Source organism: Macaca thibetana, chromosome 7, assembly GCF_024542745.1.
Source record: "Macaca thibetana thibetana isolate TM-01 chromosome 7, ASM2454274v1, whole genome shotgun sequence".
In the NCBI taxonomy this organism is placed as follows: Eukaryota; Metazoa; Chordata; class Mammalia; order Primates; family Cercopithecidae; genus Macaca; species Macaca thibetana.
This window is the reverse complement of record NC_065584.1, coordinates 111,896,148-111,924,049: the sequence shown is the minus strand read 5'-3', so window position 1 is coordinate 111,924,049 and position 27,902 is coordinate 111,896,148. Positions and strand designations below refer to the sequence as shown.

The window sequence follows — 27,902 nt, the reverse complement described above, 5'->3', positions numbered from 1 at the left end:
AAACATTAGCCAGGCGTAGTGGTGTGCATCTGTAACCCTAGCTACTCAGGAGACTGAGGCAGGAGAATCACCTGAACCCGGGAAGCGGAGGTTGCAATGAGCTGAGACCACGCCAAACTGTACTCCAGCCTGAATGACAGAGCAAGACTGTTTCAAAAAAAAAAAAAAAATTAACAAAATCTTATTTCTAGTGGTTTACTATTAATTATGCTGGCAATTTTTAGCTGAAATATATTAAGCAGCCTCGCTGTTATTTTTATGAATTCTGCAACAATAATACCAACCAAAATATCTATACAGGCATACCCCAGAGATACTGCCAGTTCAGTTTTAGACAATGGCAAATAAAGTGATTATGGCAGTAAAGTGAGTCACACACATTTTTTTGTTTCCCAGTGCTTACAGAAGTTATGTTTACACTATACTGTAGTCAAGTGTGTAATAGCATTGCCTAAAAATAAGTACATTATCTTAATTTAAAATCATTGCTAAAAATGCTAATGAAGTGAGCACATTTTCTTGGAAAAATGGTGCTGGCAGACCTGCTTGATGCAGGGTTGCCGCCAAAATCACAAAGTATCTGCAAAGTGCAATAAAGTGAGATATACCTGTATTGTCCTTTTTCTCCTGTTATTACAAGCACTATTTTAAGTCTTCAACTACCGAATACTTGTAGACTATTTAATGAATTAATATTTTCATCATATTTATATTGAGAAAATTAAGCTGAATTTAGTTAGAAAAGGTTTAGAATATCATCAACTCCGATGATGAGTTGGAAGCTACTTTATCTGTCATTTTTCACATAACACTAGCTTGCCCTTCAAATCATATATTTAAAAATGACCTTAAGACACACACCAAGTAGGGATTATGTTGTTATAAAAAGCTAGAAATAAAATTAAGACTTTAATTTCAAAGATAATTTCTCTATAAAGAATAGCACAAGATATGTTCAACTATTCTCAGAGATGCATCAAGATATGACTTCATAACTATTAGAAATTATATCTATGATCAATCATATTACAGAGATATTGCTGTTATACTCCTTGTGCCCTTTAATGAATCACCTTTGAAACTGAATAGGTAGCAGCATAGAGGTTGCTAAGAGTAAATACATTTACCACTGCTGCCAGAAATGACCAAAGGTGCACCAAAAAGAAGAAATACTGGTGAATTCCCACAAACTACAATGAAGAACCTTATAAAATAACAGAACAAATGAATATAACGTAACATACAGCCATCTCTTGGTATACGTGACAGGGACTGGTTCCCGGACTGCTTGTGTATACCAAAATCCATGCACACTCAAGTTCCGCAGTTGGCCCTGCGGACCTGGTGTGTATGAAAGTCAGCCCTCTGTATATGCAGCTTCTGAGTCCCACCAATACTGGATCGGCCCTTAGTTGAGAAAAAAAATCTGCATGTTAGAGGACCCATGAAGTTCACAGCTGCATTGTTCAAGGGTCAACTGTAATATAAAAATAACATTTACTGCTAGAGTTGATACTCATTCTAGTGTTTATATACTTGAGTCTTAGAGCAATAGCCTTGGGAGACAACTTCCAGGAAGGTACCTGTTTGCATACCTTCTCACTGCAATCCATCAGTGGCTGCCAAAAGGGTATTTTTGTCTCTTGAACCAGTCTCAGTACGGGATGGGGAAGCCTATGTCTTTCAGAATTGGATGGCATAGTACACAGAAGTAGACAGTACAGTAGCAAGGGCATTTGCTTAAAAGCAGATAGAACTGGGAGCCTCTACATCTTTCTGTGAGAATTCAGGGCTCAGTTTCTTAAGGTGTAAAATGGAAATACTACTATGTATCTGGACATATTATCTTAAGAATTAAATAAAACACTGTACCATTTCACTCAAAAGGTGCTTGATCCTGGGTAGCCATGTAGTTCACAAATGCAGAGTTCAACAGAAAGGAAAAATATGCAGAAGTGGTAGCCTTATTTGAATTATCTTCTAACCAGCAGTAAGCATACTCTTAGCCAGTGAGAAATACTAGATAATCCATACCCCAAATGCAGGAGAACACATGAGACTTACATATAACAACACTTCATTCATGAAAGCAATCACAAGATTAGCTCTGAAAAACGGTGATTATATTACAAACACAAATCTAAGTATATAGATAACAATTTGTGAGTTTGCTTATTTGGGAATTAGTGCCTAGAGATAAAGGTCAGAAGCAAAATCACACACCCCTTTGGTGAATCAAATCTTCCTTTGAAGAATTAAGTACCTCACCTAATCAGAACAGAGTCCCTGGTATAGCCACCGTCATATTCTGTAGTTTCTTCTAATGCTTGGAAATCTAGATTCTGCAAATTTAAGAAAATATGTCTTAGTATCTGCTATACTACTGTATCATTACAAACAATAAATTGATACATGACTTTCTGCAGACACCTGCTTTCTTACCCGGCTTCCACATATAAGCAATTCAATTTCTTCTGGTCTGAATAAGTACTTTAAGGGAGATTCATTGGTCACCATATGAAAACCTCTCCGAAAAGCCTTGAACTGTTTTTCTACTGATTTATTGAGAATGTAGTCAGAATAAAGATTGACAAATTCCTGTAGAAAACATTAATCACAAGAACTTCTTATAATATGCTATGCAAACAAAACACAAGTTATTGGGCTGCATAGCTTTTTAATTTTTCCAAGAAAAAAACATTCAAGAATATTCTTAAAAATTCAATTTTACACCTACAAAGAAAACTACTTCTTACAATTTCACAATTCTCTGTTATGGCCAATATTAAACTATGAAAAGGCCATATACATACAACTGTCATACATATAAATGTCAATTTTGACAATGTATTAAACAGAACTGAATATAAATGCTGGAGACACAGAAAATTCTTTAGGTTCGCTCAACTAGGTATGCAGACAGACACATTTAAATCATGTACCCATCTATTTATAAATGCCACCGTTTTAAGAGAGTATAATGTATTTGATTTAATCAAACCAGGAAGTCCCATGTTTTCTACCATAGAATATTTGGTAAGCTGCCTACGGTATCCAGTTCAGCAAAAATGTGGAACTACTGACTGGCACATAAACTACTGTATCAAATCATAAAAGGAAAATGTGCTTTGTACCCTTAGTGTGTATAATACTTAATAAAAAAATTATACCAATATAAATATGTTTCTCAAAGGTGTACTATATGTTCGTCATAATGTTTTCCTTGTCATGTTCTGGGTTATTCCCATTCCAGACGAACACATTTTAGTCAACAGAAGCCCCAATCTAATGTAAAGAATACTTTTCAGAAATGTATTTACATCACACACAGGATATACATGTGTAAATTAAATGTAATTTTTATTTGTTCTGTGATAAAGACCTTAATCATGAGGTTCCTGTTTACAGCTTAATACAGGAAACACCCTGCTTCTTGCTTTATCCTACAACCACACTTAGCTATTGACTGTCTCCTGTTTCATGTCCTCTTTCTCTAAAAGGGGCTTTAGTGCCCAACTGTGTGCTTTCATACCAGCTTATATTCAAGATTTAGAAAACTGGACTCTAGCATTTACATAAACTTGGTTACTTGATTTGTGTGTTTTTTTTTGTACAGACTGTATTAGATACTTCTTTAAAAATTATAAGCATACATGCTTTGAAATTGTTAAGAGACAAAACATGACATAAAAACATTTATTACCTTCCTGTTTTCATTTGTAATTGGAATTTTATCACCATTTTCCTTTAGATCATACATCATTGGGTTACCAAAAAGATCTGTCTGTGATATCTGGAAAGTGATCATCATGTCGTCTTCCACATTCCCTTCATACTCCAATAAATCTTTTAAACTCTGATACAGAACCTAGCAACCAGAAATGGTAAATTGAGGCCACCATAGAACTACAAAATACAACAAATAATTTATATCACTCTTCTTAGAAGATAACAAAAATCTTATTGTAAAAAGTGTAGACAGTATCCTTCCAGTCCCCCAAATAGTTTCCAACCTATAAAAGAAAGACTGTCAGTCACTGTGATGTTCCATTCTCTGCTGAGAAACTCCACACCACCAATTTAGCAACAGATTTCACACTGTGCTCTATAAGAAATTCTGTGGTGTCTCAAGGTGAGGGTGGGGGTGGCAGCAGGCACACTCACTGTAGCTACCAAGACCCTTAGCCAGGGCTGCTCTGATTTTACCTATCTCTTAAGATTTCACTAAAGCACAAACAAAATGTTTAGAAACACTTCTCTATGGAATCAATCTTTAAAAAGCTTTGTGCTGACAGCAATATATAAAAATGTCCCCCTTTGAGTTTTTAAGTGTTTGTCGTACTTCGGTCAGATTAAAACATAATCTTATTCATAAAAGTATCAACAAAGATTCTAAACAAAAACTTTAAAATTTTGATATAAATAAATTGTATTTTTGCATTTAAATAAAATCTAAGAGACTGAATTAAAAAATGACAACTTACTGGGTGAGAGTCTCCCAAGTCACGAAAAGTTCCTTTTTTCCCCATTAGCTTTCTGTAGACAACCATGGGAAAATGTACATCCAGTATACAGTTATTGTAAATAGCCAGACCCAGTACTATGCCAATCAGAGTAAACTGACCCTCAGTTTCAAAAGAAGACGGATTAAACCAAAACAATTTTGTAGATTCATCGTATGTGAACATACCTGTAAGAAATGATTTTTTAAAATACATTACTTTTGTATTTTATTAAGGAATGATAACACAAATGTAAATTTAAAATAATTATGCATATAAAACATTTAAAATATATGTAATTAGGCATGCAACATTGATTTCTATTAGCACTTGAGAAAACAATGTCCACATATATCTAACTGTTATAAATTGGGGTGAATAGTGATATGTAATTTTATGAAGCCAAAGGAATAAAGTAGTAAGTAATTTGGTGGCATCGGGTAGAAAAATACGTTCATTAAATTCAAGCTTTCTAATTTTCTACTGTAACATAAGAAAAGTTATATTCCTACTTTATCCACCCATAGCTGAAAAATAAACATAAAAAAAACAAAAAATGGCTATATTTTGAAAGTGTTTCATTTATAAAAATATAATTACTTATATTTGTACTACACGTACTATTTTTGAAAACAATTTTTTATTTTTTTTCTTGAGATGGAATCTTGCTGTGTCGCCCAGGCTGGACTGGAGTGGCACGATTTCAGCTTACTGCAACCTCCGCCTCCTAGGTTCAAGAGATTCTCCTGCCTCAGCCTCCTGAGTAGCTGAGACTATAGGCGTGCGTCACCATGCCCAGCTAATTTTTTATTTTTAGTAGAGAAGGGGTTTCACCATGTTTGCCAGGATGGTCTCCATCTCTTGACCTCGTGATCTGCCCGCCTCAGCCTCCCAAAGTGCTGGGATTACAGGCGTGAGCCACCACGCCTGGCCTAAAAAACAATTTTTAATCACAGTAAGGAAAGGTTTGTTTTTTCAAAATCAGACAATGGTGCCATGAAATTTTTCTAGCATTTTCCTAATAAAATCAAATGATCTAAAATACATAAACTTGGATAAATCTGATGAACTTAGATAAACAAAGCTATTTAATACACATTAATTATGGGCTAATATGTAAAAAGAATAGTAGTTTAGTAGTCTTTCAATTTCACATGGTCTTCACTATGCAATCCTCAATCACGGAGGCTTTTTTTTTTTTTTTTTTTTTTGAGACAGAGTCTCACTCTGTCGCCCAGGTTGGAGTGCAGTGGTGCGAACTCGGTTTACTGCAAGCTCCACCTCCCGGGTTCATGCCATTCTCCGGCCTCAGCCTCCGGAATAGTTGGGACTACAGGCGTCTGCGTAGAGGCCTTTTTTATATCACTCATTGGAAAATTGGGGCCGGGTGTGGTAGTTCACACCTGTAATCCCAGCACTTTGGGGATACTGAGGCAGGCAGATCACTTGAGCTCAGGAGTTCAAGACCAGCCTGGGCAAGATGGCGAAACCCCATCTCTACAAAAACACAAAAATAAGCTGGGTGTGGTAGCATGCGCCCGTAGTCTCAGCTACTTGAGAGGTTGATGCATGAGGATGGTTTGAGTCTTCAGCCTGGGAGGTGAAGGTTGCAGTGAGCCAAGATAGAGCCACTACACTCCAGCCTGGGCATCAGAGCCAGATCCTGCCTCCCTCCACCAAAAAATAAGACTTAAAAAAAGGAAAATTGGAATCTTTGGTTTTATCTGAATGAGTACTACTAAAAATTGATTTCTTCCCTTTTAAATGACTAGGGAAAAGAAATTTTAATTGAATTTAGAATGTTTTCGTTTTACTAAATGTTTAGTTTCTACTGTGAAACAATGAAAACATCTTAAGAATTAAGTCTGAAAAAAAATCTGTAATTTCCAATAGAAAAGTGGAGCTTAGAAATCAGAAATCAAATTATACAGTATATAAGTATTTTAACGAGAGTTTTTAAGAATTTTAAAATCTTTGAAAATGTTATTATCACTTTAAGTTTAAAAATATGGAGCTTTAACATGTTTCCTCGATCATTAGATGCATGAATTAAGCCTAGGACATTTTCTGAATGCAAAATGGTTTGAAAATTAAACAACTCATATTTGAGTTTCATGGTTTCTATCTAAACATTTTTTACAGGCCAAGTTACAATATCCATGGAAATGCTTTCAGTTATAAATATGGTATTAACAGGATCAAGAACAGCTGACAAGTAATTACAATTAATAAATTTGTTCAAGTTGGCAATGGTGTGTCTAAAAAATTAATGAATTTGATAAAATGTCACAAATGCCCTTCCTTGGAACCAAGAGTTATAAGCTATAAGTTAATCAGAATATAACTCTGAAGTTCCATTTTAGGCACATTTTCTCATGTTCCAGGGAGAAAAGCACCATAACCTCCTGTAAAATATTCCTTTTTGATACTTCTACTGCCATCAATTCAGTTACCTTACTGGAACTGCTTAATCTATGTTTTTTCTTACAAGTATTTCTGCATATAATGCAGTATGCTTTATAGCTAAGGTTTTACATTTCTAGATACATCAAAAGCTAGAGCTAAGGTTTACCAAATTTAAGAACCTTATGAAGTTTATAATTTTGTATCTCAAAAAAAGGGCACGGTCTTATGTATCTTTGATTTACTTAGAACAAACTACATACAAATGGCATAGTTTTTTAGTTATTAATAAAACACTAGCTAGACTATGGATAAAGGGGGTGTGTGTGTGTGACTAAGAACAGTAATAGAAAGGTCAACTCAATTAGAATCAACAGGCTATAACAGCTCAAATCTCAAAGCTGAAGGGAAATGACATACATTATTCTACGCATACTCCTCACAATTCTGATGGTACCTTCAGTGGAAACCTTTTCCTATAATTGTCATGTACTCAATTTTAAATGTAAGAAAGTTCAGTTACTAAGTGGTTGTATTTACAGTAGAAACTAAACCAGTTGAGAATTATGCAGTTAAGTAGACTACCCAAAAGACTGCATCTTTTCCCTGTTCTACTTTATCACAAAAGGGCAAAAACTAAAATTCTGATCTTTCACTTTCAAATGTCCATATCCCATCAGCCTTTCCCAAACTGTGTTCAACAACAACTCTTCTGGTAGGGCAGAAAAAGAGTTCTGGAGTTCAAAAAGTTTGGGGAAAACATTACCTATATTAAGCCCCAATAAATCCCATAGCAAATAAACCTTCATGTGATACCAGCTAGTGTTTCTTAACTTTGAGCACGACATACTTGTGAGACAGTCTCTCAACACTCTTCAAATCATTGTTCTTTGAAGTCCACAGGTCAGGAAAACCGTGAGTTTGATGATGGTTTTAGACAACAAAAAGCAAAGAAATCCCTCCAACTGTTCCAACGTACCATTCTAAAGTGCTTTCGATTCAATTTACCAAAGAGATAATTTCCTTCATTAGAATATTCCTTCTAAGAAATAGAATAATTTGAATAAATTAGTGATACAAATCAGTCCCTAAAACCTACAAATTCAGTCATGATGTGTGATTCCGGGTAATCCATACCAAATCCTTCTTTTGCTGCTCTTCATAGCTGAGAATATTTATCAACTAAGATAAACAAATAACTAACTCAAAAAGACAATATGACACCATAATCACATTACTAAACTATTTACCAATATCTGGATTGAAGATTTCCTCCACAACCAGCTGAAAAAATTCTTTGGAAACACCTCCTTCATCAACTCCTTGTTCTCCTTCAAATTCCACATACAACTGCTTCTTCAAGTCTGCAGGATTTTCCATAGCGATCATCTCTAGCTAGTGATTGAAAAGACAAACATGAAAAGATGATGACTGCTAGTATCAAGAAAAAGGCAAAATAAAAACAAGGAGTAGGGTTAGGAAACAAATACAAATTTTTGACTTTTTGTATGTAAATGGAAACAGAAAGCAAACTGATAAAAAGCCAGTGAAGACAAAGATTCAGTCTTAATGATAATGAAAAAGACACAAAAGATACCAGCATAAGTAAAAAGCTTACGAACTTTACTGATTTATTACAAAATTAACATACAGTTAATTAAGATTTTATTACTTGTGTGTTAACAAGTCTGGACTACACAGTTAGGACATGGAAAAGCAGCTAAATACTTTCAGCAAAAACAATGGAGTAGAAGTCTGACCTCAAAATTGTCCATTAGTAGTCCTTTATTTTTATTAGAATAGAAACTCAAGAGTTAAGTCTTAATATCTACTGTCATAAGTAAAATATTTCAATTAAGAAAAGTACACTGAATAGTAAAGCAGTTTATGATCTCTCACAATAGGACTTAGTACAAATTACCACCTTTTAATGGGTTAGAACCCATCTTATATTCACATTTCCTTAAAAGTAGGTGAGACATAACCTTACTCATGTCCTTACTTTTTTTTTTTTTGGGATGAAGTCTCACTCTGTTGCCCAGGCTGGAGTGCAGTGGCGCGGTATCAGCTCACTGCAACCTCTGCCTCCTGGGTTCAAGTGATTCTCCTGCCTCAGCCTCCTGAGTAGCTGGGATTACAGGCAGGTGCCACTACACCTGGCTACATTTTTTATTTTTAGTAGAGACGGGGTTTCACCATGTTGGTCAGGCTGGTCTCGAACTCCTGACCTCATGATCCTCCCACCTTGGCCTCCCAAAGTGCTGGGATTACAGGCGTGAGCCACCGCACCCGGCCCTTACTCTTAAATTGTAAGTTATCAAACTTTAGTGTCTAGCATTTTCTCAACTATAAATCTTTTACCAAATATTCTTGTGTACCTATAGAATTATGAATATGCAGTAATTAACCTCATTGAGATTAATCACAAAATCAACACTAGCAATATTAACTGTTTATACTGCATTTTGTTTTATTTTATGTATCTAAAATTTACTAACAGTACGACTGTATCCAGTACATGGACAGAGACTGTATCTAGTACATGGATGGATACTGTATCCAGTATCCATCATATCTCCTAACTTGCCTTCAAACATCTGTTGGCTGGTTAAAAAATTTTAATCTTGGAGATGAAAATTTACCAAAACAGGATATTAAATGTGTTCAGGTTATTCCAACTATTCCAAACAGAGTTTTAAAAATGGTTTTGAAAAATGCAATAATCATTGAAATAACTGTAATACAGCACAATAGTAGTTAAGGTAATACTCATTTGGACAATCTAGTCTGTCTATAAAAAATAAAATCTCATAAATTAACGCATCAGGTCAGGTTGCCCTAGAGCATTGTTTTTTTCAAACTTGTCACCTGCAACTCATTAGTGGGTAGTCTAATCCATTTAGTGGTTTGCAATCAGCAATGGGAAAATCAGAATGCATTCCACAAAGTAATGGACACCTACTGTTTTGTGAAACTTCTGTTTCAATTAGATATCAGACGGATATGTATGTACTGGGATGCTATGTAAAATACTAGGGATTGCAGTCAAAGAGTTTGACAAAACTAGCTGAAATTATCTTCTGGGTATCTTCCAACTTTAGGGTCCCATCCTGTGAATTTAGTCTTTAGATTTAAATAATGTCTGTTCTTGTTCAACACCCATCTCTAATATTTACAAAATCATTTTTAGGCCACACAGTTTGAGACTGTTTTGTTGTGGAAAGATCAAAAGTCAGTCAGAATACACCTTACTAGTCCCACCTCTCACTTACCATAACTTTTAACCTTTAAACTTTAGCAAGCGATTCAATTAAGCCTCAGTTTCCTCAACATACTATAAGTTGTGAAGGCTTATTAAGAATATATGAGAAAGTGTTACCTTTTAAAACAATTTTGCTCTTTGAACAAAAGATTTGCAATTTTGTGTCCCCAAAGGAACTTGATATAGACTAGTTCCAAGATCTACAGTCAAACAAATGTAGATGTGAAAATAACCTTGGGGAAAAAAAAATAGTTCCAGTTGGAAACCTGTTTCAAGCTACGGAGTATATAGAATTCTGAGGAGACTAAAATTAGAATTAACATCTTAGCTCAAATGTGGGACCAGGCCAACATTCCATATTGCCATGTAATCCATTCTGAGTTTCCTTATGCCAGTTCCCAACTGGCTAGTGTTAAAGATGTAAGTCAGTGTTTATATGTACCTTTACATCCAAAGGTATACTTGCTTTTATCAAATATAATGTATTCCAAAGTGGAAAAAAAAAAAAAGATTATCTGGTATTTAGACTATGCATTCTACAGCTTTTCCCCACTAACATTCATAGATGAGAGCTGACTCCTCATCATCAATGTAAAACCTTTTAAAGGACGTGGTGGAGAATTTCTACGGGATTGAGAGGCCCTGTGTTCTACCTAGTCTCAGCTCTACCTAAGACATGTCAAATGACAACTGAAGCAAATTTATCTTTATTATCCATAAGATGTTACATGCCTGTCCACTTCCACTGATCTCTATTCTATGCTCTCCACCTTGGTGCCAAAAGAATGTAATGCAATGCAATATGTTCTATTGTAAATGTAAACATACAACTTTACCTATTTCATCTGTAAAATAAGCATAATACTATAGCAATAAATTAATGTTTGAACTGCTTAGATTCCCTGCATAAAGTTAGTATTTAAAAGTACTAGCTGTTGTTGCTGTTATTTTATTGGTTCTAAAACTCTCTTCAATGATGACCAATAATTTTTTTTTTAGGATTATGAGTGATTTTTATTTTCCTTATTCTTTTCCATATTTTTCCATTTTTTACAACAAATACATTTTTCAGAGTCAGAATATGTTCGAATATAAATATGTAAAGAGAGTAATTTGAAAAGTAGTTGGTAACTGAATTCTGTAGACAAAAATTTTGTTATTACCTATTTTAGATTACCATTCTGCTACACATAAGTGATTTCATAAAATACTGTGCCACTTAAAAATAAAGGCCGGGTGCCGTGGCTCACACCTGTAATCCCACCACTTTGGGAAACCAAGGCAAGCAGATTGCTTGAGCCCAGCAGTTTGAGACCAGCCTGGGCAACATGACGAAACCTTGTTTCTACAAAAAACTCAAAAAAAAAAAAAAAAAAATTAGTGGGGAGTGGTGGCATGCACCTGTCATCCCAGCTACTCGGGAGGCTGAGGTGGGAGGGTCAAGTCTGCAGTCAGCCGAGATCGCGCCACTGTACTCCAGCCTGGATGACAGAGTTAAGACCCCGTCTCAAAAAATAAAATAGTAAAAACAGAATACATAAATAGCCCTTAAAACTATTTTATTTTAATTAACACATAAAATTTAGCAATAACCATTTTGATAAAGGCCATTATTACATAAATAGCTGTACTGATAATTCTTTTTCTTAAAAATAACCTCCATCCATTGTTCAATTTAAAAAAGATTTAACAAATATAAACCGTAAAGGTGTATTCTTTCCCTAATAGTTATGCTATTTAAAACTGTATGTTGTTGTTGTTTAAACACAAACTTCACCATAAAACTGTAAGTCAGAAGTTGTTTTAAATGCATTAGAATATTTGAAATTTGGAAGACTACGTCAAAACATTCTAAAAAGGAGAATGTGCATGCATGCCTGAATTTATTTGGTATACAGATGTGAATTTTTAGGTATTTTTAAAAGTACAGCGTATGTTGCATTTATTTAATATGGACACTAGCAAGAGACAGAGATTACTGGGGAAAAATAAACAAAAACATCCTGGATATAATCATAGCTACCTCTTCACTGCGTAACTTCCTCTTCTTTAGGACTCTTGACTTCATCAATTGCTGGATAAAATGATTTTTAATTTCTGAACTTTTTAATTGGCCATGATGAAGAAATCCTAGGGTGTTCATTTTTTTAAAAAATCTGACCTGATATCAAAGTATTTGCAGAATACCTAGCAGGATGACATCTTAATATCAAAATATGGTATTACTAGACTTACAGGAATCAAAAGGAAAACCTCCTCACTTAAAATCTTAGTTTCCTGAGCTATTACATCAAACCCATTCATAATTTTTTTTTAAAAAATCTTTAATAGCATGAATATTTAAGTAGAAGCAGTACTCAGATAAGAGAGACCTCTAACACTTAAGAATGCCTGGGATTTCTAAGAAAGGCTAGCTTCAACTACTTCAGTCAACTTGAGGCTTAAACTATTGCCTGAGATTTCTAGGTTATCCAGATTAATTTTTTCATGTTCACTATAAACACATGAAGAAAAGTCTGTTACATCTCAAATGTAGTTTAAATGTTTGGGTAATACCAAATCACATAATCACGTATGTCCATGAGACCTGGAATCCTGACTTCTACTTCCAATTCTGCCATTAATTTATGTAGGCTAGAATCTCTTTTAGATTTCATTTTCCTCACATGTAATACTAAGAAGTTTGATGTTTCATTGTCTTAAATTATTATATAATGCTGAGGATCTATGTATATATAGGCTTCATTCTCTCATTCAGTTTCTGAGAAATTACTTTGAGGGCATAAACTAAGAATATTTCTTGGTTTCATTTTTTATTTCAATTAGAATAAATCACAAGAACAATGGAAATTACATGTTAACCACAATATACTGTATGTGTAAGATAAAATTAAATATACCTAGAGCAGCACAGAATAATCTTATTTTTAAAGCTCTGTGAGTCAATGAATGAATAAAAGAATTAAGTTCGTGTTTCAATAATAAGAGTGTTCACCAACGCTGGAAGCTGGGAGCTGAAAATGCTGGAAGCTGGGTTAGACTGGGCTATTAGAAACCAGATGAAAAGGGCCAGTGACTTTCAGAGGGGATTTTGCAGAACCTCCTGGTAGTGGGGCTTTTTATTTGTGCCAATCACCTTTATTTGTGCTAATTCCTATTTTTGAACTTCCCTATTCAATTCCACATCTCAGCCATTCCTTTTGGTTTTTAGGTATTTATGTGAAATTCTAGAACTCCCTGACTAATTGGAACCAAGTTTCACACCACCATCATCCTCTATTCCAAGCTTGCTGCCCCCATGATCCTCTTAAAAATCTGAGTTTCCGAAAGACACAAACATACTTGTATATCAAAATGGCCTTCCTTTCTCTATGTATGCTCACATACATACATACATAAACATACATGCACAAACACCCCAACCCAAGATGTACCAAAAGCCACCTTCCCAAATATTGGAGTCTGGCTTTATCAAAATATCTGTGGAGTATTACCAGAAATACAGATTCATAGGCTCTACAATACAGCTTCTAATCTAAACCTCTTAAAGGATAGGGCCCTGGATTTTTTTTTTTTAGAACAATTTTCGCATTCAGATGTGAAGGCAGTTTGGGAGACCTCATGATGGCAATACTATGTTCTTCCATAAACTTATAACCTCTATCTTCTCCTTTAAGAAGTAATTTAAAAAATCTTAATACATACTATCCTTGGAAGTGCTTCATCTAAGAAAAATGAGAAATTATCTACTTGTAAAAGAACACGCAAATGGGTAAATATGTAAAAACCTCATCACATTTAGGAGTGTCTTCATTCAATGAAAGGTGAAGTCTAAGCTCATGTTTATCACTGTACTGTTTTCTAAGGAACAATAACAAAAAAATACTGAAAGTCAGTCCTAGGGGAACTATGGCAGTAAGCTAAACGGGGTAGGGTGGGGGTGTTCTTAGGCAGTTCTAAAGTGTTTGTGAAGAGACAATTTATATTCTATTGATTCTAAAATTCACTTTTCTTTTTTCACATTATCTGTGAAATCAGATTATACCATACAAATGACAGCATCTTACAATGAATTGCTGGTATTTTTCTGTCTTAGCAGTAATAAAATTATAGTGTTTTCTACAATCAGAGATTAAAATACTACAAACATGAATTCTTCTCTTGTCATCAAAGACAATTTCTCTAAAAACCTCAGGAAAAAAGCTGCTAGTCTGCTTTGAATATCACCATATACAAAAGCAATGAATATATTTTTCTTTTTTAAAAAAATCCATAATTATTAATTCAAGTTACCACTCCTCAACAGAAAACATACAAGAGTCTCATATATGAAGTCACTATTTTCTGGGCTTGATTTCTAAACTAAGGAGTGAACTCTTTCAGCTCTTAAAGCCTAAGATCCCATAATTTTATTTATCAATGTTAAGCTTACCACAAAGTTTCTCATTTCTTCTTTTCTACCCAACGCTGCTATACAGTTCCAAAATTAGCAAGTCATAAAAAAGTGGCCAATAGTTTGTTCACTGTGATATATAAGAATGAGGCTTAAAAAGCAGAGATTCTTGGGAAATAAGGTCTTGAAAAACTCATCACTACTTTTGAGCTTTCACATGAGAGAATAATCTTAAACCACTTTCTACTATAGACCTTCTACTATGTGTTACTAAAATATGTGGCTTTATCATAATCATCACCTGCTGTGAATACTTAGTTCAAAAAATTACACAGGTTATCAATTTTACTTCTAAGACCTATTTTGATGCTGGTTTTTCCAGTGTTTTCACATTCTGTTATTTTTTTAAAAAAAAAGAAAGAAAGAAAAGGAAGAAGAGAAAGCAAGGGAGAAAGTTAGTTAAGAGTAAAATCTGCTTAGTGGGAGCATTTAGAGTCCCTAAGAAGCTTCTCAGTGAGCATCATCTCTTTCTACTTTAACAGTTTATTAAACTGCCTAACACACATGACTTCTGAAGTGAACTGCTTTTGTCGGCAGGCAATATTCAAGTACATATACTATCTAGTGAATCCTGATTTATAATAGGCCACACCATATTATCTAGTTTTGATATAATTAAGCAGAACTTGCTAAAAAAAAAAAGTTACCATAATTAAAGAGCTCACAGTTAATTTTATACTAACACCTGAGAAGGCTTTAAAAGCGGTTGTTTCCTTAAAATTCTAGAATAGAATTTAAGAAATAGAATAAAGTATACACCAAGTACTTAAACTTTTGTTGTTTGTTAGGCTTGCTTTACTAGAGAAAAAAACGGGGGGACTGAGGAAAATAAGACTGAGTAGACTTCTGAGCAAAAGACAGATAAGGAAGGTAGACAATTTTTTGAACCCTGGAATGAATCTTACAGTGTAATTTCATTGCTTTTAAAGGCTAGACATAGCTTTTGATGAAGACAGCAGAAGGGATCTCACCTCAAGAAGCCAAACATAAAGTATGTAGCTTCGGCATTTGCAGTTCTGCTCCAACAATGGATAGTCATAGACAGACCTCAACATACCTTTCATAAAACATCACTCACACTCTTATAAAATACCCTATCATTCTGCTAAACTATGTAAAGCAAGGTGCTGGCTGCCTTATGATCAGTCGTTAAGTGTATTAATTATTCATGTGTCTCAAAACTATGTAAGTGAAATAAAAAGGGTACCAGAAAGCAAGCAATAATAATGACTTCAGGCAGTTAAAGCCCCCTTTTGTCTCTGCTAGAAAACCACCCGAGTTGCTTAAATAATGCAGAATCTTTCTCCACCACTATAAACATATCTGACATTAAAAACAAAAACAAAAACAGTAACAAAGAAAAACACACAAAATCTCTGCAATTTGTAATTTCTGAGATGTCAACTTTTTCCACTGGGCTATGGTTTTATGAATTCTCAAATTTAGACAATTCTAAAACTAAAATTTAGACATTCTAAAACTAAAATACATTTTAAAGTAAAAATCACATTTCCTAGTTGTGTCAGACAACTTTCTCTACTAGTATACTATAGTATTATTAACTACCTTAATTTTGGTTGACATTAAATTTTACTTGAAGAGGATAAAAAAGCAGCAATGACAGGGATACCTAATACTAGAAATACAATAAAACTCTGAGACAATACACCTGTGACAAATGTAAATTCTGGTAAAATGTGACTGACAATTGGTTTCTGTCTTCTGGCCACTCTTATATTCTTAAATAGATACACTAAAAATAATCTTTTGTGGAGAAAAGCAAAGCAACAAATGGCAACCCCATCTGGAAAACCAGGAAGTTAAGACGAGTACCTGAGTTTCCAGTATTTCCCTGCTCGATCTCCCTGCACTTGATGTTACAGGCACCACCACGAATCCCCAAGTTTTTGGAATAGCTGCTGTTTTCCAGAAGTTCCAAGACCCAGAGTTGTCTCTATGAATTTTTAAGTGGGAAGAAACTACCACAGCCAGGCAGTGCCGTCCATACAGGGATATTCTAAGTGGCCCAGCAGGACTCAACTCTTACTGGCAACAGGCGCTGGTCTGCCATGGTCACTTCATCAAGTTCACAATAAAACAACTCTGAATTTTACATGATGGAATTTTTTGGACACTACCTATAATTTTATGGTATAGTTTTACTGTACCATTTCTCCCAGTTCAAGACTTCACATCCACACTTATTACTGGGTATCTCCACATTTCTCTTGTTCTGGTCTTTGCCCAACACTCTATTCTCTTCTGAATGAAAGAAACTTTGGATCTAGTATTCAAGATTTAGAAAACCCACTCTTTTTCAAAGATAGAGTGAGCATTATATAATACAACCGATACTTTGTAGAAAACATCTATAAACTTGGACAGGAACAACAAAGTATAATACTTATATCTACGATCAGAAATGTCCATGTATTCCTATGCTATATGGTATCATTTTTTTCAGTCACTTTTAAAATGAATTCACTGAACTGTATCATGATATCCCCATTACTAGGTTTTTAATCTAGCAGCCCAACTTACCCGGACAAGTGCATCATCTATGATATGGTCACGTCTAACTTTGAGTCTCAAATATGGATTCAACTGCTGTCCTTGAACTAAGCTGTAGAGAACAGTGATTCTTCGTTCACTGTACATGCGAATTCTATTGTCATAATATAATCCCAAATTCTTTGTGACAGCATTTAATATAAAGGGACATGTCATAAAAGAGAATTTGTTCTCTGTTTCTACTTTGAAAAAAGTATAATCTTTATCCATTTCTAGAACCTCATTCAGTGGTTCATTAATAAACTCTTCAAAAGGGATAAGTGGTTTTCGACAATCCAGGGTTTTAACACCAAGTTCAGTTTCCAGGGGGTCCACTCGAGGACCTTTCTTGTTTCTTCTTTCTTCTCCCAAAAGCTCCTGAAGTGTCAGCTCACTGGATTCAGGGATGGGCTCTTCATCATCTTCTTCATTGTGATTTGTGTCCACTTCCCCTCCCACTACATTTGCATAGTAAACCATTTTCAAGCACTTCGAAGCAGCAACAATGGCATCATCATCGTTCACTAGATTTCGACTGTTAAATTCATTGCTTATGACTTTGTAAGTAATAAGTTGCTGAAATGTCTCCATCATTCTCCGAATCTGGTCTGCATTGTATTTAGACCACAGTCTGATCAGTTTTCCTTGGGCTGCAAGGGGTAGCTTGCTCATTGCTTTGCAAAATAATGGCAAAGCCATTTCCAGATATTCAGGACTGTGGAGATTTCTATTCTCCATTACGATAATGAACAAATTCAGATAATTAGGATCTCGAGAGTATACATTGTGATACGTCAAGTCACATTCCACGTTAGGTGACAAATATACAAGTGCATTGAGAAAGGCAGTTTCAATTTTTTCATTAGACAGCAATCTGGTGTAGACCCTTCTAATGGCATCAATATCCACAGACACATCATCAGGGCCTACTTTTTGCAAATTGTTGTCTCCCTGTGAGCTATCACCTATCCTTGAGGAAGATGCTTCTGAGTCTTCTTCCATAGCAGCAGCAGAACATGCAGCTTTTTCCTTTTCATCTTCATCCTTGTCTTCATCTTTTGCTTGAAGAGATTTCAGTTCTTCCTTGGTATGCTGTTTAACTTTCCGGAAGCTCTGTACCAATGCCTCAGCACTAGAAAAAACTCTTCCAATAACACGAATTAAAGGGGAATAATCCTCTCTTTCTCTACATAATTCAAGAATTTCATATACCTTCTCTTCTGTTAAGTAAGTCACATCTAGAAAATCAGAGGAAAAAAGAGAACATTTATTTTCATAATATGCATGTTTACCCTGTTGCAAAAAGTTCTAATAAAAGTAAAACAGCCAAACATTGTAGTCTCAACATCATTTATGATATACAACTCTAAAAGTATCTAATACTTAGATTCAGCAAACAAAATTCAATGCTTACCTATTTTTTTCAATGAACGACCTACACCAATGACCTCACCCATGCTTTTACATTCTTTCAACAATGCATAACTCTTAATGAGATCAGGAGAGTTTAAACTTTCTTTATAATCAAGATATCTATTAATGTACAGCTTTATTTATAAATATGAACCAATATGTCATATACTGATTAATCATAATACAGCTCTTAAAACCTCACTGTAGAACAGAAATACTACTAATCTTCTGAGAGTTTTCTTGTTTCAGTACTCCGTTCTCAAAAGACTGAGAAGGCAAAGTCTTAAAAGAAAGGTTCCTTCAGCATCTATGTATGTATTAAAAGAAAACTGGTTCATTTTGGGTCTTCCTAGTTTGTTCCAGGGTAGTCATTCTGTGAGTGATTGAGAAGAATATACCATTTCTCATCAGCTCTTGAGCAGAAACTGCTTTCTGCAGCCAGCAATCAGGTTAGACTAAGTCTCATAGAGTGACAGAAAATAGTTTTTGAGCAATGAAAACAAACAGTGCGAAGAAGGCAACTTATGAGCTGGCAAGCAGTGCAGAGACTATGTAGTCATCAAAATCTATTTCCTCTTTTCCTGGGCACAGAGTTGGACCACATTTCCCAACTTTTTGAGATAAGTGTTATTTTCAGGCCAATGCTTTCCCCCTTCTGGCTAACAGGATGAAAGATATTTTATTTTACAGGTAAAAACAAATGATATATTTTGTGTACTGACCAACATAATACTGAGAATAGTCTTAATTCTCCCTTTCATCAATAAAGTGACATACTTATCATCATCAGATTAACTACTTAAGGGGTTAATTTTAGAGGCACACAATCCTACCTCCATTGTGCCAAACATACCTTTATACATGTACTATACAACATGTAGAATTTTTAATGACTCCCACCTCTGCTATAATATATCTGTTTCACAATGAAAGACAATATAAAATGTAAGTGATCATTGAATGGTCTCCAAAAATTGAACCACAAAAATACCAAATTTTATCATACTAAGGATCTGATCTGTGGCCAAGCTACAAGAGTGTCAACACTTGCAGTTTGTTTTATGGGCCTTAACTCTTTAAGAACTAATTCTCAGGTTTGTTCTATTAAGAATATATAAGCATCTTTTGCTAAACATCAGTAACCTTTTCCCCAAAAGCGTAAAACCACTGGAAGTCTATTTCTCATTATTTTCATTGAAACTTTTTATAATACCTTCTTCCAAGACAATGCAAAACCCCTATCTAATTTCCCAAAATGTAACAGAAAATTAAGACATAAAACACTTTGCTTCCTGAGCAAGTCATAAGCTTAACAAAGACTTGCTTTGCATGCAGTAATATGGCCTGTCCTAGGGATCACGATTCTAGACTCACATGTCCTTTGTTGATATGTCATGCTTTCGGAACATCTTCAAGTGATTCTGACAGTCTACTAATCCTATATAGAATGTACCTATACTTTTTCCATGTAGTGTTTTTTGTTGTGGTTGCTGTTGTTTGAGATGGAGTCTCGCTCTGTCGCCAGGCTAGACTGGAGTGGCACGATCTCGGCTCACTGCAACCTCTGCCTCCTGGATTCAAGCGATTCTCCTACCTCAGCCTCCCGAGAAGCTGGGACTACAGGTGCACACCACCACAGCCGGCTAATTTTTTTGTATTTTTAGTAGACACGGGGTTTCACCATGTTGACTGGGCTGGTCTCGATCTCTTGACCTCGTGATTCGCCCGCCTTGGCCTCCCAAAGTGCTGGGATTACAGGCATGAGCCACCATGCCTGGCCTGTAGTGTTTAATATGTTAAACTGAATTTTTCAGATATATAGATAAAAATTAGTCAAAAAACACTGTAATTAGATATGAACATTCATAAAGTTTGGTTTACTGATAGAGGTGTTCTACTGAGAATATATTAAATAAGACATTTTTTGTAAGATTTCTTGTGATAAATGTGTCCCTGAAAATACTCAATCTTTTAAATTCTGCACTTAAAAACCTTTTACACAACAAGAGTTTGGTGCAGACTACTTAATACTTACGCAACTTTGTGATTAGTGTTAATAAACATAATTAATAATCAAAATAAGAGTACTAGTGCAGAGAAAGCATTTCTAATTTCTAATATATGATAGTAACTGTAAAACACTGCAAAAACAAAAACAAAAACAAAACAGTAAAGAACAGGGAATAGTACCAGTAGCAGATTAGAAAGCAGGAAAAAGGAAAGGTCAAAACTGCTAACTAATGCAGACTTCAGCAAAAAGAGGTGGGGGCATAAAGACCGGATAAAGCCACACAATAAGCATCTCTAAGATGGAGCATGTGGCCAAAAGAGCAGATGAGTACATTCCTCATGTATCACACCCCCCCCAGCTGGCTGCATTCCACTGTGCCAGCACTCTGCGTTCAGTTACTGGTACTCTGTGGTGCACACTTACTGGAGAACTGTGTACAATAGAGTCAATGCAGCTTCCACATTATACTGACACACTATATATATAGACATTTACCTATTTTTCCACAGTGTGTGAGCTAATTCATGAAACAGAACTATACACTCTGAAGCAACAAAGTTGTGTAAAGTGACGAAAATAATTCTATTGTGGAAACAGTAGAGGTTATAACACAATGCCACTTCATTAATTCTTTCAAACTTGATTCAGATGATGTTACTGAAAGTTTTAGAGGCAAATGCCTCTAAAATTCTGTCACTTACACGTCATAAACAAAAAGCTTTCTCTCTTAAAATACAATTGCCTCTGCGTGTGTATAGGGGTGGGGGTGCAGGGGCGCTAAGCCCTGGCAGTCATTCAAAAATTTGATTACCGTGTTACTAATTACATTCACTGAGGAAAATAACTTGGAGTTTTAGTATTAGCGACAAGGTAATCGAATCCTGAATTTTGGACACAGGACCATTTTAAAAACAAAAGACCTGAGTGAAGATTGTCATTGGTAGGTCACCACCCTTGGCAGCATGACTGTACCAAATGTTTGTGAGGAGAGTGAGAAGCATATATTTGAAGGAAATGTAGAATTCTCACATAACTATCACAAAATTTTGTCTTGCCTTCTAAAATGGAAAAAACCCACTGCTTCCTCTTCCTACTTCTTTCATCACATCATCCTGAGGTTCCAGAACTCATGCCAGATACTGAGTCCAGTTATTCTATAACTTAAATAGATGTTGTGGCCTAGTTTTGGAGATTAACTATCAATTAATACTTTTTTTCCTAAGAATTTTAAAAAGTTCAAATCCATCTATTAACAAATGAACTTTTGGCATATGATCTGCTTCTAATTAGCAACGATTAAACCTGTAAAATGTAGTTATTATTCCTGTCCTTTACCAAAACAAAAAATTGGTTCTACGGTATCAAAATGTCTTAATGTCACATAAGAAAAAACAAATAAAAACTCATACATTTAAATCTCCCACATGGTTTTCAGCCAACAATTCTCAATTAAAAATAAAACATCTTACCTTTAAAATCAATTCTAGTGCCTTTCTTGTTCATTTTTATCTCAGAGCAGGAGTTGTTGGGGGCACCTTTCGAGTTCTCAAGGTAAGCTGAGCTTGCTCCTTTCTTGGAGGGATGAGGATCACAGAGTTTTGCATTAATCTTATAAAGCTCGAGGGCTTTAATAGCTGCTGCATTATTATCCATACGAAGAAAAGTTGGACAGGAAGCACAAAACTCATTCGTGCAGGCTTCATTTCCACAGCCCTCAGTTAACTGGTGGTAGTAGCGTTCTATTAGATGCTTTGCAGCTGCTCGCTTCCTGTACCAAACAGTCAAACAATAAGCACAGTGATTAGTATAGCTGTCATGTACAAAGCCCAACAGATCATCAAGGCAAAAGTTAGTCAAGCACTGAAGTGATTAACCTGTGTGCGAAGATGAGAAGTAGAAAATGGAGATGCACTATTTACCAACAACCCCTGACTAGTGAAATAGCTAATAAATATTTTCTAGGATATTATGATAAAGAATGTCAATGCTTGCTGACTGCATTAACAGAGTATACACTCCTTTGGTTTAAAAGGGGGGAGGGGGGCTCGTCTGATGGTATATGTGCTTAAGTTGTTTAGTACAACAGCTGAAAAATCACCAGGTTTACAGCTAAGAGTTTTAGGATTCTATCATTTTAAAAATTAGCATTAGGAAAATCCAGTTTTCCTTTACATAATCACTATTTCATTTTTAACAGTTTGTAAACATTTGACTTACAGTTAACACAGAATATCTATCTGGAATAAAAACTATTTTTCCCAATTATCAACCACATGGGAGACTTAAAAATAAATTTGTAAGTGGAATATCCAAAGCTAGTGTTACACTGAAAGAAAGTGGCTGCAGCCTGAGTGAGGTAGATCATAACTGTAATCAATCCCATAACTGTGGGAGGCTGAGGCACGCAGACTACTTGAGCCCAGGAGGTCAACACCAGCTTGGGCAACCTAGTGAGGCTACTCTCTACAAAGTGTTATTTTTTTTTAAATTAGCCAGGTGTGGTGGCATGCACTGTAGTCCCAGCTACTTGGGAGGCTGAGGTGAGAGGATCACTTGAGCCTGAAAGTCAAGGCTGCCATAAGCCGAAATTCTACCACTGCACTCCAGCCTGGGCAAGAGCTAGACTTTGTCTCAAAAAAAAAAAAAAAAAAAAAAAAAAGGAAAATAAAAAAGAAAAAGAGGCTCCAAAATATACAATCTTAAATCTAAAACTTGTCACTAAACCTCCTCCTTAGTTCCACATTACAAGATGGAATATTTTAAGTTGCATCACTCAAAATCTTATATTCCTTTTACTCTGTGAACTTAAAGTACACAGATTAATGTCCTATTTCAGCTGTTACAAGAGAGCTACCAAAACTGAGGAAGGAATTATGTGATCAAGTAAGAAGTTAGATGACATTATCTCTATATTCAACACTAAAGAGTCTGTACTTCTACTAACTGATGATGAGAACACCATAATTTCAGTAGAATAAACTACTGGATCCAAAGAAACCTAAGTCATAGCTATTCCTTTTGGTCCCAAATTCACAAGTATGGAAATAAAAACTACGAAGAATCAAAATTATAAGAAAAATAATTCAGCTAATTTTCAAAACATTCACAGAATTATCTTACTAACATGTAAGACTAAATGACCAATGGCAGAGAATTTACATCTTGCTAATCATGAGAAACTCAGTAACAAGACAGCAAGTAAGTGAAGAGACAAATGAGATCCAATTTTGTCTCAAAAGAAAGACTTTGACTGTCTAAACTATGCAGGTAGGTGACAAAAAGTGATAATTCACACAGATTCAATTCATTCTGGTGCTTATATTTTTTCAAATGTTCCATGCAAATTTACCACTCACTGCATGCAAACAGAGAAAAAAGAAAACCCACAAAGCACACGTAAAAATTGCATAAACATGACTTAGAGACATTTTGTTATCTATGAAGCTATAAACAACCCAACCTGAAAATTAAAAACTGTTATCACAGATTTATCACTATGCAAAATATGAAAGTGAAAACATGTAAAAATAAAAGGGGAATGGAGAATCCAGAAACTTTAAAACATACATTGTTAGTCTTCAGTAAAGAAAGGGAGATAATGTCATGTTCTCCCAAACTACAGTGACTTCCCTGGTGAAAATGTAAACAGGTATTTCCTTTCTGGAGGAAAATAGTGAATACGTATCGAAAGTCTTAAAAACATGAATACCACATGAATGAGATCCTACTTGTGGAAAACACTTTGACAATTTTACCAAAATGCAGTTTCCATATCTGAATAAAATCAACATGTTTAATAAAAGATTACTTAAATGAACTGATAATAGATCACACAATAAAATAAAAACTATCAAGATTGAATCTGACAAGGAACTGCCTAGTCTTCCTGATATATCACTAACTGACAAAAGTCAGTTACAAGGTAGCAGGTGTAGGATGAACCCATTGTTATTTCAAAGCATTAATAGCATTTTCTCTGGACAATGTGATTAAATTAGTTTTAAAACTTCTTTCATCTTTTGATTTCTTATTTATTCTTTCCATAATAAGGATGCTACTTGCATATTAAAAATTAATAACTATAAGGGGAAAACAACAGTTTTAAAACTTCATATACATGATTTGAATGGCCCCAAGATGTATTAAATTGTCTCTGATTTTTAAAAAAATTATAAAAGTCAAAATACTAAGATAGATATTTTTAATGTGAGCTTTTATACTAAAATAACTTCCCCAAAACCTGTCAGATACATAGTACTTCTTTACATACTACATAGTAGGAGAGTGATCAGCACAAACAGAATGAGACTGAAAAATCAGAAGACCTGCATTAAGTGTCATCCTTCTGTCCCTAAGTAGCTGTAGGATCCTAGGGAAATAACTGTCTGGGCCTCAGTTTTCCCAGCTTTATGAGTCCCTTCAGTTCTAATTTTAAGTTATTTTATGTAATAGGCAGGTGAACAAGAAACCAGTATTTGTTGGATGCCTGATAACATATTACACACACTGCGGGGCACTTTGACATAGGTTATCTCATTTGAGTATCATGATACTGAGGATTATCTTCAGTCCACAGCCAAAGAGAGAAATAGAACTGGAGTCAAATCACCAAACCCAGATCTCAAAGAAAGTACACAACCAAGACAAGAATAGGAGTCCAGGAGTCTTTCAGCTTCAGAGTCTAAGTCATTTTGACTATACTGTTTTGCAGAAGGTGATTCATTTCCAAACAATTATTTTTTAACATGAGTAATACTGAAGAATTCTATGGAAAAAAAATCTCATAACTAATGTGCAACTGGGAAAAAAAACTGAAGAATCATAATGTGAACCTCACATTTATGCATATATCTGGTACCACAAAGGTAGACCAAATTTCTTGAGGAAATGGAACCACCACATTCTGCAAAGCTAATTTATCTCTAATTTTCTGAGGACCTATGTGCTATGCATTTTATAGACATTCTCACGTTAGAGGGGAATAAACCTTAACAGTTAAGAGCTTGCATTCTGAGGCCAGATGCCCAAGTTCACATGATGGCTCTACCTCTTAATTAACTATGTGACCCTGAATGAGTTACCTGACCTTTCTGTACGTCAGTTTCCTCATAATTTAAGTGGTAGTATCTACGAGCATTCTCATGATGAGAGTATTATTATTCTTCACATTATCAATTGTGAGAAAATTAAATGTGTTAATATATATAAAGTGCTCAGAACACTGCCTGGCATACTAAGCACTATGAAAGTGTTAGCTACTACTATTATTGTTGTAATTGTTATCACCCTCACAAGTGTATGAGTTAGCACTATAAACCTTCATTCTGCTGATGCTCAGAGAAATTACATCAATAAGTCATTCATCTAATAAGAGATCTGAACTCAGCTACTAAATTTGAGCTTTTAATAACTATTAAGAGGAGGATATGAAAGCAGACCCCTGTATTTGATCTGCCTTTCTGTGACAAGTTAACAAACAGCAGCTACACTGATGAGACAGGACTAAAGGAAGCCAGGTCAGAAACTCCATGTTAATGGTGGAATCAACTATATTAAGCATTCTTCTTTTTCCTCACTCCAATGACACCTTAATTGATCTGACCTCATCTGTATTACTATCTAATTTAGGGTATGTAAAAGGCATACAAAATTTAGAGCACATAAAGGGGCCTCTATGTTGGAAAAGTATACACTAAACGACTTTTTGGTATAGTTCCTGTGCAAGGTTAATCCTTGTACCATATGGTTCACCAAATCATAGCTCATGAGTCAAACCGAGTTCATCACCTATTTTTGTATGTCTCTCAAGCTTAGAATATTGTACATATTTTAATGGCTGGAAAAAGTTTAAAAAAGAGTATTTTGTGATGTGAAAATTATATGAAATTCAAGTTTCAGTGTCCATCAAGTGTACTGGAACATACCCAAGTTCATTTATTTATAAATATACTATATATGATATGCTTTGGCTCTGTGTCCTCACCCAAATCTCATCTTGAATTGTACTCCCTTAATTCTCATGTGTTGTGGGAGTGACCGGGTGGGAGATAACTTGAATCATGGGGGCAGTTTCCCACATGCTGTTCTTGTGGTAGTAAGTCTCACGAGATCTGACGGCTTTATCGGGGGTTTCTGCTTTTGCATCCTTCTCATTTTCTCTTGTCAGTGCCATGCAAGAAGTGCCTGTCACCTTCGCCATGATTCTGAAGCCTTCCCAGCCATGTGGAACTGTAAGTCCAATTAAACCTCTTTTTTTTCCCCAGTCTCAGGTATGTCTTTATCAGCAGCGTGAAAATGGACTAATACAATATACTATATAGTTTATGGCTGTTTTTCATACTACAATGGCAGAGTTGAGTACTCTAGGCCTGCAAAACCTAAAACAAATACCACCTGCCTTTTAAAGAAAATGTTTGCCAACCCTTAATTTAGGATGTTATTTATCTCTGCCCTCCAGTGACCCTGCCATCTAATCATTTGGTCTCTTAACTCTCTCTTTCCCCTCAGCAAATAAGTAAAATAAAAGGTGTACCTTTCCCCAAGTATTATTAAAGAAAAGAGGAGAAGAGGGAGAGAGGGAAAGAGGGAAAAAGAAAGTAAGGAAAAGGAGAGGATGCAAAAGAGAAAGAAGGAAAGAAAGGAATTTCCCTGATGAGGTCCCTTTAGCAACACCTTATCAGCTGCTCATAATCAAAATTCCTGGAAGAGGAACTATAGCTTTACTTGCCATAATTTCTTCACATTACCTTGACTTTTCTTTTTACTCAAAAAAGTATGTTATAATGTGTTGATTTTTAAAATAAAAAAAACTTTTCTTAGTCAGCAATGAAGGTCAAGCGAGACCTTCTAGTAAAAGTCTTGTAAAGTTAGACACATGAAAATACTTATCCATTTCAAACAGACAATACTTTCCAATTTTTATTTCTATGACTGAATTAGTGGGACAGTGCTACAAACAGAAGTCCTATGGAATAAGTCATATTTGGAAGGTCAGTTTACCCTAGACAACTTGACAGCAATCAGTTTAAAAATGGTTTCACCTAGAGGGCTGTGTACTGATGTTAGCAATTAACTTTGAAAGGCATAAAAATTAAGATGGAATGATGATACAAGGATGGTTATAAGATAAAGCAATGTAAATATTAATGGCAGAATCTAGGTGACAGGCATATGCGTGTCAGCTATAAAATCTGTGTTCAACATTTTTTAGTTCCCACATATCAGTGAGAACATGTGATATTTGTCTTTCTGTGTCTGGCTTAGTTCACTAAAAAAATGAATTTACAGGACAATTGGAATATAAGCAAT

General features: G+C 35.1%; 2 protein-coding genes across 15 annotated transcripts in view; one reads left to right on the top strand and one right to left on the bottom strand.

Moving 5' to 3' along the window:
• UBE3A (ubiquitin protein ligase E3A) overlaps positions 1-27,902 on the bottom strand; it is a 121,414-nt gene that overhangs the window by 36,703 nt on the left and 56,809 nt on the right. For 12 of the 14 annotated variants that reach the window (XM_050797982.1, XM_050797987.1, XM_050797984.1 and 9 more), the window contains 7 exons: positions 22,064-22,362; positions 17,162-18,408; positions 8,156-8,300; positions 4,485-4,690; positions 3,704-3,868; positions 2,443-2,598; positions 2,269-2,342 (listed from right to left, as the gene is read on the bottom strand). In XM_050797982.1, coding sequence (XP_050653939.1) covers positions 2,269-2,342; positions 2,443-2,598; positions 3,704-3,868; positions 4,485-4,690; positions 8,156-8,300; positions 17,162-18,408; positions 22,064-22,362 — 2,292 coding nt within the window. The remainder of the gene's footprint in view (positions 1-2,268; positions 2,343-2,442; positions 2,599-3,703; positions 3,869-4,484; positions 4,691-8,155; positions 8,301-17,161; positions 18,409-22,063; positions 22,363-27,902) is intronic. The other 2 variants (XM_050797993.1, XM_050797998.1) reach the window with 1 other exon arrangement.
• Positions 1-27,902, top strand: part of LOC126959065 (uncharacterized) — a 186,933-nt gene that overhangs the window by 118,579 nt on the left and 40,452 nt on the right. The window contains exon 27 of the mRNA XM_050798018.1: positions 26,761-26,824. The gene's annotated coding sequence lies outside the window, so the exon portion shown is untranslated. The remainder of the gene's footprint in view (positions 1-26,760; positions 26,825-27,902) is intronic.